We start from the raw sequence: 10,367 nt of genomic DNA on the forward strand, positions 1-10,367 counted from the left end.
CAACAAGACAAACAGAACAAGGACTTACCAGTAGATTATCATGCTCAGATAACAACTTTCCCTTCTCATTCTCTGTAAGATCTTCAAATCTAGAAAACACAAAGAGGTTAGACATAATGAATTAGATATAAAATAAAAATAACTAAGCAGAACTGTTTTATGCACTATAAACAGAAATGGTACTGGGTAGTGGTAAACGTTAAAATTGCACTTTGACCATATTTTTTTTTGCGCTAGGCAAGTGAAAGTTTAACACTAACTTCACATTAAAGCGTGCACAATGATTAGAAAGTTTGTCTTTCTACATATTAAGTGCACAAAATTTTCCACCTAAGCTCATCGCCTCATTAATGTCATTGTTGTGATTTTTGCATACCTTGCATGCCAAGGCACAAATATATGCGCGCCTTCTGAATTACTCTTGTGCCATGTTATCTTCTTCACAAAATAATAATTAAAGAGTAAATTGCATTTTGGAACAAGCCCTCCAAGGTGATGACCGGTTAGAGGAGCATCACACATGTAAATGGGTGGAGAAGCCTGACACGAAGCTTGCATAAGTCGTTTCAGACACCATCAACGTCGGCATGCTACTGCCACTTGGAGACAGGAAGGTCAGCGCCAGATCCGCTATGAGAGGCCACCCATTCCTCCTTGCCTACTAGCCCAAATGCTGCCGACCTAGAGCAACACCCCTGCAAGCGACGCTAGCAGCTTGGAGCTTGCAACCTTTTTTCCTTTCTTACCTTCGACCTAAATGCTCCTTCCCTCTGGCTTTCTTGCTGAGTTTCGTCGGCTCTAATAGTCCAATCACAACCCTCATTCCCAATCCCTTTGTTTTTTTTTTTGCGAGTAATCCCTTCTCTGTTTGATAAGTTAGTAAAACGGAGTTCGACAAACTTAGGAAATAGCAAGCAGAGTTTTTCACAAAGCATTTGACAGATCCTTGAAACGCGTCGTTTTTCATCCTTAAAGTGTGTGTGATGGTATTAGCATCTGATATAATCATTGAGCATTCCAAATGCCACCAGGTAGCCAAGAATGTACGTGATCATTGACCGAGGAAGCAGAGATCAATATTGTGGTGGTAAAGAAGCTACAAAGGCAGGATCTAGACAACCATTGGCCAATTGGAGACAGCACGGACATTGAGGCCTCCTTTGGTTTGTAGGAATGTCATAGGATTTCTATAGGATAGGATTTGCATAGGAAAATTTCCTTTGAGACCCTTTGGTTTGTAGGAATGGATTCCTATTCCTATATAGGATAGGAATCAATCCTTCACATTTTGGAAGGAAAAAAAACATTAGCTAAGACTCTATGGAAAAATTCCTATCCTATGGATCAAATGACATCTTTTTCTCTATAGGAATTGAGATGCATGTCATCTCACTTCCTATGATTTTCCTATTCCTACAACATTTCTATCCTATGAACCAAAGGAAGCCTGAATTGGAAAATGACCCAAGTTGCAGTAACAAAATGAAGCATAAAAAACCTCTGTTTGAAACAACAAATTGGTCGGTGCATCACATTCAACTTAAATTGAATTTCCTAAGTAAGGAATTTTACCATTCACCCTTTTGAAAAGCGATGTGGAATATCAATACTCTCGGAAGAGATTAAGATTCAGAGGAAGGGCAGAGGTAAATCAACTGTGCAAGAGCATGAATGATAAATCTCTCGCGCTGCAAATCCAAGTCAACTTGGAATGCGATGCACCACTTGCTCTTTCACACTAATAAGAGTGTAGTTTAGCACAGGGACGACTCAAATGGGCAGGGGGCGGTGGAGCACGACTCAAATGGGGAGGGGCAGTGGGGCACGACTCAAATTGGGAGGGGCTCTGCTAGAGTAGGCTGTCAAAGAAGAGAAGGAACATGAAGGTGGTTGTTGCTACTGAATGTGGCCTACTTTGTCTTACAATTGCTTGTCTTGAGATCCACGGTGTCGCTCCAAGCACGCAGCAGCCTCGCCGCTGATTTCTTTAATCTCATCGCTGGTGAGAGTTGGTCATTTGTTGTGGTAGTGTTTCTGCTTCTGCGTTTGCTCTCAGGTATGTCTCCTACAGAGAGAAGTGATAAAAAATGAACAAAGATGCCATGGCTGTTGGCCCCAAAGGATCTATTGATGGACAAAGATTTCAAACACGCATACACAAATAGATGCACACCCTTCAGAAAGACAACCAAAAAGCAAACATTGTTTCAACTCAACTTGGCTTGGTTTATTCGTCGGTCATATATATCTTTCATGAGGGTTCTGAATGCGAACAATTTAAATATGTGGACAAAAAACAAGCAAATATTAAGCATTATGAAGTTACACACCAATTAACCTCATGCACGCTCTAAGAAAATGTCCAATGCTTTCACACTAAAGCTTCAAGGGTACAATTTGACCATTCATACGAGGGCCAGCTTGAATTATTCTAGGAGCATTTGAATGGTTAATTCAATACCCCAAGGAAAATTAGTGTTTAAGTATCGGAGAATTTCTTAAGAGTGTGCAGAGTTAATAGGTGCATACATTCCCAATGCTTCGTACTATTTGCCAAGTATTTGTTCACATATGTAAATTGATGGCATTCTAAACCCCTATAACAGCTACGTACAACCAATGAAGAAAAGAGCACAAGTTGAGTAAAAAAAACCTTGCTTGATCTTCATCTTTCATAAAGGTGTGTGTGTCATGTTGTATATGTGTATTTGATATTTTTGTGCAACATTAGATCCATTGATGCTAACAGCCCTAGCATCTCCGTTCACTTGTGGCCACTTCTCTTTGCAAGACCCAAACTAGAGAGCATACGCAACAGCAGAAGCACTGCCGCAACAAGCGACCGATTCTCACCAGAGAACAGATGAACAAATCAGCGGCGAAGCTGTTGCGTGCTCGCGACGAAACTGTGGTTCATCTCAAGACGGCCAACTATGAAACAAAGTAGTTCACATTCAGCAGCAGTATGCACCCGCATACATCTCCTGCAACTTGCACAACCATGAGCTTCGCATCTGAAACATCATTACCATCCACGTTCTGACCTTCCTTCCATGGACATGCAGGTAACTCAAGCACGCCTCTAAAAGGAAGGTTCCAAAGTACTCTCTTTGCATTTAAATAAAGAATTATGACCCTACTGAACACTGTTTCACGATCATTAAATAGTCTTGAAAGTCCAAACCTTAAACTAGTTGCCCTATTTGGTGTATGCACATAATGAGTTACTTCCATTGATGATTTGATCCATATGCATAAAAATTGTAATGATTCACAAAATCATTCCTATAAATTTTGGTTCATCTATAGAAGTATTTAAGTAAACCCTTAAATGTTGAATCAAGAATATCTTAAATGTGAGTTGACTCAAGGCAGAAAAGTACCAAAACTGATCTACTTACTGAAGAGACCATTCAAGGCGATGGATCGTGTCTTCAACTGAATCACGCTCCATTCTAAGGTGTCTAAGCTCCTGAGTAGGGTGACAAGCATAAAAAGAGCCATCAAGAAGATTGCCAACACACAGATTGAAAATAAAGGGAAAATAAACTCGAATGCATACTTATGGCTAATGAGATATTTATTTTGCGTGCACCTTGCCTACATTTTCCCGTAATGATGTATTAACCAATGGAGCTATATTTTTAGAAAGAAGTTCATCGCCCTTTTGCTATGCTTTCCTAACATGAATACAGAAATAATCTTTTCTGCCGCTCAATTTCTTCTCATAGTACTACTTGTGATGTGCAACCACACTCAGAACATTGTGCCTATGTGAGGGGAAACATCTGAGTTTGCAAAGCTTTCGGGCCAGATATGCCAACTAAAATTCATCCCTAGGGTGTAATCATGGGTGAAGTTTCACTTCTACTAATCCTAACAAACTCCTTGTTCTGACACGAACTTTATTAGACTATTCAAATCTCAGACAAAATCTCATAAAATCCTTTCCGGGTCAAGACTATAATCAATTTAACAAGCAGGGCCAATAGTGCTGGCCGCAAACAACACCTATAGTCCAAAGGTTTCAGTTCTAATAATCCTCAAAAACGCGAACCTTATTAGACTGTATTGAAATCTGAGATAAAAACATAGAAGGCCCTTTCCTGGTCAAGATTATAATCAATTTAACATGCAAATCTGAACAGTCACATGCAACTTGGGGTCATCAAAGTTTAGTTAAATTTACCACCATTAGAAAGCTGTTGCGCCACCAAGTTTTGCTGCAGTTCTAAAAGCAACAGTTCTGGTGCAACACCAGCTCTCATGGAACCACAATGAAAATCTTACAGACTGCTATTTCCGAATCATGCAAAGTTAAGTCTGTTATAGCTTGTGCCCAGTTATTATATGTTGCTAAAAGTCATTTTCAGGATTACTGAGTAATATATCTATACCTTTCGAGTAGACTTTGATTCTGATTGAAGCTTCACCTCTTGCTCCAGCTCAGGTATTACCAGCATAGTCCGCCAACCTTTTAAATAAACACAGCACATAATCACTGGAGAAATGGAAAGTAAAATGCAGAATCGACCACCAACCACAACACAGAGGACATCCGTAACACAGGCCGACTTTTTAACTAAGCATCGGTATCTACTTCATACTGAATTTGACACCATCAGCAGCATCGATGATGAGTGCAGAGAAAAAGAATAAAGCACTTAGGATTCATTGGATGGTGCTGTGTAGTTACTTGAATTGATCAAGCATGCACGCAAATTGGCATGTGTATTTTTATCTATAAAATACAAGAACATCATTAAAGCTTCCACGCAATCAAAAGTACCAAATTGAATCAATTTAACAGCAGGTGGCAATTTCAAGTGTACTAACATTATAGATTGAATAACACATACCTAGAACTTTCTTGCTGCGGAGTATGTCTCCATATATGTGATCACCAACATAGAGGATCTATATGGTAAGATATTGCATTATTTGATTTGATTAATGGAGAATTCCAAGTAAACAGGAAACTCATTGCAACCAGCCACAAACAGAGAAATACAGCTAACATGTACCAAACCTACAACAGACAGAAAGTTACCTGCGAACTAGAAGCAACAGAAAGTAGTCTGTGAAGATGACCAACATTGCCTCCCTGGAAAATAATTTCTTCGCTTATTAGAGCAAGATACATAGCGTAGCCATTACAAGTACATTCACGAAATGCTAATTGACCAGGTAGACATTTGCACTATTAGGAAGTAATAAGAGAGATTTTTGTATTCTAATTTTAGAGTTTTACGCACATGCAGAATCAGGAAAACACGTACCTGGTAAACTTTGTGAATTGGTTTTGGCTGATGTTGACTTGCTCTTGGGCTTCCAATCTACATAAAGAACACATATATTATAAAACATGGTTCATAGAAACAGGTTAGACATTAAAACCACTTTACTTTCCTGAAGATCAGCATTTAGAAGTTTCCCAGAATCAGGCTCAACTTCAAACAATCCTGTTCGGTTATCATCATGAAAAAAGCTTGGCTTTGAACTGAAAAGTTCAGAAAGGATGGGCTTGAGTTGAGAAGGAAGATAACTAAGCATAAATTTACAAAAATAAAATAAAATAAACAAGATATACCAACCTGCCTGTTATAACAACATCAAAATACTCAAGCCACTTGTGGTTGTGACTTGAGCTTACATCTGACATATATGGCCCACATAGGTAGTTCATGACAACATCAGTGTAGTCCCATAAACTGCATAAACAAGCTCATCTCCAGATAGTAAGAGACAGAAGCTTAAATTTGAAGATGTGAAATGCAGCCAGACAAAAATGATCAAATTATTTCATTTGTCCATCAAATAAACTGCCTCGGTTTGGGTGGACATCTATCAAAACTGAAATGATATAAGGAAGAGCATACCTGTTTGTCACCAAGAATGTGGAGCGTCCAGATTTTCTAAGCATTTGAAGCATCGGCACAATTGCCAAGTCTTCATTGATATACCTGGCAAGTTTGAATACACAAATCAGCTGTGCCAGTTAAAACCTAATTGTATAAATTCTTACATCATAAACAATGGGGGAAATATACGCAGGTCTATAGGCATGTGAACAAACAAAAAGAGAACCATACCAAATTATTGCAAAAAAGAAAGAAAAACGATGTCCACTCATTGTTGTGCCTAGCACTATGATCTAGAATAACCACTACATGGTTGTTTAAGATTATACAGAACTACCTGCTAGGTTCCTTTGCAACCATTCGTTTTAAAGTTCCATCACGATGACACAGATCAACCGCAGACCTCACATCTCTATACATATGCGCATAGCTGTAACAACAAAATAATCCAAGGTAACAAGTACATTAGCAATATCAATACAAGTAAAATGGAAGATGCAGATCAGAATATATGGAATAAAATGTCTGCCCAATATTTTACATATGGGCAGAGGAACAGAGGAAAATGAATAGACAAACATATGTGAAAGCATAATTTTCACCTATGCTTGCCAATATCCATACATTGCAATCATTTTCAAATCATTTGTGAAAGAATAATAACCATATATGGATCTAATGATCATACTCAGTGCCTGAAGGTACTTTTGCAGGATTGCTGTCCATGAAATCAACAAGCTGAGCAAACAGATAGGCTTCACCCAGTGAGAAAAGTGTATCTATAAGGGCATAATCAGGTTCATCGAAGGAATCCCTTATCAATGTACTCCCATAAGCAGCAACTTTTTCTTCCTTCGACATCTCCCTAAATCCATGGTATGCAACTTTTACATACTTGTGCCGGTCCATCTGATATTGCACACATAGTTAAAATGGCAGTTAAACTGACCACTGATTCAGAAAGTATAAAAGTAAAATTAACCAACAGTAGCAAGTAGTGAATAACCAGTGGGAATTTAATTTATGCTAGGTCTATTTTGTGTTGTTGCTGTTAAGCTTCATGCACTAGCCAATGCAACCAAAGGTCCGAACTGATGGAAAGGGGAATCCACATATACACTTCAACAGTTGCCTCCTACCATGCAGAACTTTTGCATCAAGAGACGATTGAATATTTTCAACATGATGGGAAGTGTTTAGTGAACAATTGGTGTTTTCAACTGTCAAGAAGTATGAATAGGGAACTACAACATGCAATCTTATAGTGAAAACTAGATATAAAAGTAAAAACAATAAGGTAGAAATTAGGTCAGCACTAGTATCATGCAAGCACAAACAAAAGGTTCCAGGCATCAACTTGTAAATAATAGGGATGCATGACCCCTTTGTTGCTAAATACAAAGAATTGCTCCCAGTCCTACCATGGATTTCCTGCATCTTGTTCTCATTTTTTTTTAATTCTGATCCTACGCCCACTGCTTGCAGAAGTTTTTTAAGAGATCAGTCAAACATTCTTAAGTTTAACCAGCACTGATTTTTTTACCAACATTGGTTGCATGAAATTTATATTACTAAATCTGATATGAAACATTTTTTAGTGAATAATCATTTTTATTTGATGCAATGTACTTTCATAGAAACTGATGGTCAAAGTTTCGCCTTGTAGATCATGTCAATATTCAAAACGATGTACATTTTTTATTAGACAGAGTAATGTTGTTTCTATGTGTCACAAGTTCATTTTCAGTCAACAAAGTGAAGTGAGTTCAAGCAAATGCAGCGGACCTTCAAGATATTTCCTCTTTTCTTATCAAGAACTAGTCCTCTGACCATATACTTCCAGTCAAATTGCCATGTCAACAGCTGCAGAATGAAACAGAGTAAATCCAATTCAGAACAAAAACTTGCAAGCCAAGAGAGTATTAAGCCCACAAGTCTCAGCATCAAATTGCTAGTCCTAAGAAAAACTAAATGTCCTTCACAAAGAATTCCACACTTCTGTAATAAACAGATATTCACTTGATAGTATGAACCTTTTGCTACTACATTAATGCAGAAATTGGTGATCCTTCCTAAGATAAATAGCAATAACTAGCATAAAATTCTTTGGTTCAGAGCAGCAACAAATTTCATGCATTTATACTACCAAACAAAATTCATGGTCCAAATCATGGACTATCACAGGTGGGAATATTGCTCAAAAGTCGAAACAGGTAAAGACATGATGTTGGTACTGTGTTAAATGCAACTATTCAAGTTACTTTGAGGCAACCATGAAATCCTGACACAACAACAGACCCCAAGTCCCTATATCAAATCTAAAATCACATAAAATGGGAGAAGTAACTATTGACATCAACCTCCTCAGGGTAGTTGAGATCCTTCACGAGCTTCTCAATGGTGCCATGGTAAGCAAGGGCCTCGAATGTCTCAGGTTTGTACTGCGCAAGAGTGTAGTCCATATCAAATCCTACTGCGGTGATGTTCCTCATGTTGAGAGACCTGTTGCAGAATATCTGCTTCCCGATGGAAATGCTTCTCGGCTCCACCGACGGCGTTGACCAGATTGCCCCGGTTGAAGCTGGTTCCACAGCGCCGCTATCCATCCTTAGAGCACTGCAGCCTGATACAAGGTGAATAGACCAAAGTACATCAGAGATATCACACTGTAATTCAGTGGTAGAACTCGGTGTTTCAACCAGGAATTCAAGCAAGGTCGGTGAAAGTCTAGCGATCAACCGATCAAAAAACGTGGCATAACTGAAACTCTGCCACATTCAGACTTCCATAACGACACGATCAGGAAACAGGATTTAAACCGCATAATTCAGCCAAACTGAAACGAATTCCAGAGTATACTCAGCAGTTCAGAAAAGAGGCCTGATCAACCCATACATACGAATCCCAAAATCTCATCGTAAACGGATACGAACCACGAAATCCTTTAAGACGGGCACAAAAGCAGAGCAAAGCATACACGATTATGCTTCAGCATTCGCCCATGGACCGGAAACCGGGTTGCCCCTCTACAGCCTAGCACTAGCAGGACTGGCCTCGGATCAAAACCAACATTCTCATATTTACGCAGCACCAAAATTAGAGAGGAACAGACATCGCTAAAATTAAGCGTGCCACCGCGAAACCGACACAGAAAAAAACGCCCGGAATCAACGAATGCTCGTCAGAAGCGCGCACCTCTGGGGGCCGAGGCCGAAGCGGTGGGGGAGGAGCACGAGGCGGGTGACGACGAGGAGGAGGAGGAGGAGGCGAAGAAGAGGAGGAGCGGAGGCGAGAGGGGCGCGAGGCGTAGGGCGGCGGCGAGCGGCCTCCTGGAGAGCATGTCGCCTTAAATAGGCGAGCGGGGGTGGTGCGGGTGAGGAGGATGACGGGACGCTGTTGTTGGCGGGCCAGGGGGAGAATAAATGGAGTGAGGGGAATCCGAGGGGGTGGGAGCACCGCCGCGCGGCGGCGCCATCTCACCGGAGGGCGGGCATTGGGCGGCGGGACAAGTGGCGCGGGGATCGGGTGCGGTGCGGTGCGGATTCGGATGCCGCGTGCGTCGGAAGCCAGCAGCGACCGCGGGCGACGGAGGGAGGGCGGAGGGGGGAGGGAGTTCCGGGGGCGAGGGGAGGTGGGGGCTGGAGGCGGGGCCGCGGGGCAATAATGAGGTCGGGTCGGTTCGTGGGTGAGGGAATAACGGAACGGGTGGTTCGGCTCCCCCTCCGGGATTTTCCTCCGGCCACACGCACGCTCGCCGCTCTTGCGCGCACGAGCCGGATTTCATCGTGCTTATCGTGTTATTAGGGTGACACGTGGATACCTTGGATTTTTCTTTTGCAACTGCAAAACAAAATTCTTTAGGTTTTTTAATAATGTACTACTAGAAGTGTACTACCTCCGTCCTGGTTTATTAATTTTCTTCGTATTTTGTGTCAAAGTTTAACCATAGATTTAACTATCAAAATGTCAATGCATGCCGTGAAAAATTACATAGATTCATATTTGAACATGGTTTTCGATGATATTATTTTGCTACATATAAATTATATCTTATTAGTTTAAACTATGGTTAAAATATGACGCTAAATACAAAAGGACTAATAAATCAGGACGGAGATAGTAGATTATTATTCTTTCAGTGTGAGACGGTTGTGGTGACTTTCGTAAATCTTAAAGCCCCACATTTTTTATTTTGTTTTTGGTAGTAGGTGTTATGTGAATGTGTGTGTGCGTGCACGCGCGTCTACGTTGTAATCGATGTTTTTAAACAAAGCTCGTATGGGCGTGAAACAAGATCTACTAAAACGTAAGGAGTTTGATAACCGGCGAACTTCTGATTTTTAAGAAATCCTAGCGGATGCCTTCGGAACCGTCAGATCCCGATAGAACGCATGGCAATCACTCTGCACAATGTGGCTATTTTTCTGCCTTTTTTGTACTACATGGCAAATTTCGCTTTGGAGCATGACGACAAATCTCTTACAAACAACATGGCAATTTTCTGTT

The 10,367-nt window shown here is 40.6% G+C and overlaps 1 protein-coding gene across 6 annotated transcripts in view; it reads right to left on the reverse strand.

The window, feature by feature from the left end:
* The window catches only part of LOC119303322 (5'-nucleotidase domain-containing protein 4-like), a 10,635-nt gene extending 1,153 nt beyond the window's left edge, over positions 1 to 9,482 (reverse strand). For 2 of the 6 annotated variants that reach the window (XM_037580440.1, XM_037580439.1), the window contains exons 1-14: positions 9,057 to 9,482; positions 8,222 to 8,484; positions 7,647 to 7,724; positions 6,550 to 6,770; positions 6,199 to 6,291; positions 5,880 to 5,963; positions 5,595 to 5,711; positions 5,410 to 5,500; positions 5,280 to 5,336; positions 5,051 to 5,104; positions 4,860 to 4,917; positions 4,398 to 4,474; positions 3,402 to 3,472; positions 29 to 89 (exon numbers count right to left, since the gene is read on the reverse strand). In XM_037580440.1, coding sequence (XP_037436337.1) covers positions 29 to 89; positions 3,402 to 3,472; positions 4,398 to 4,474; positions 4,860 to 4,917; positions 5,051 to 5,104; positions 5,280 to 5,336; positions 5,410 to 5,500; positions 5,595 to 5,711; positions 5,880 to 5,963; positions 6,199 to 6,291; positions 6,550 to 6,770; positions 7,647 to 7,724; positions 8,222 to 8,484; positions 9,057 to 9,201 — 1,470 coding nt within the window. In that variant the 5' untranslated portion in view covers positions 9,202 to 9,482. The other 4 variants (XR_005147876.1, XR_005147877.1, XR_005147878.1 and 1 more) reach the window with 4 other exon arrangements.
* Between the last annotated feature and the right edge of the window lie 885 nt (positions 9,483 to 10,367).

This window comes from Triticum dicoccoides, chromosome 5A (genome assembly GCF_002162155.2).
Source record: "Triticum dicoccoides isolate Atlit2015 ecotype Zavitan chromosome 5A, WEW_v2.0, whole genome shotgun sequence".
Taxonomy (NCBI): domain Eukaryota; kingdom Viridiplantae; phylum Streptophyta; class Magnoliopsida; order Poales; family Poaceae; genus Triticum; species Triticum dicoccoides.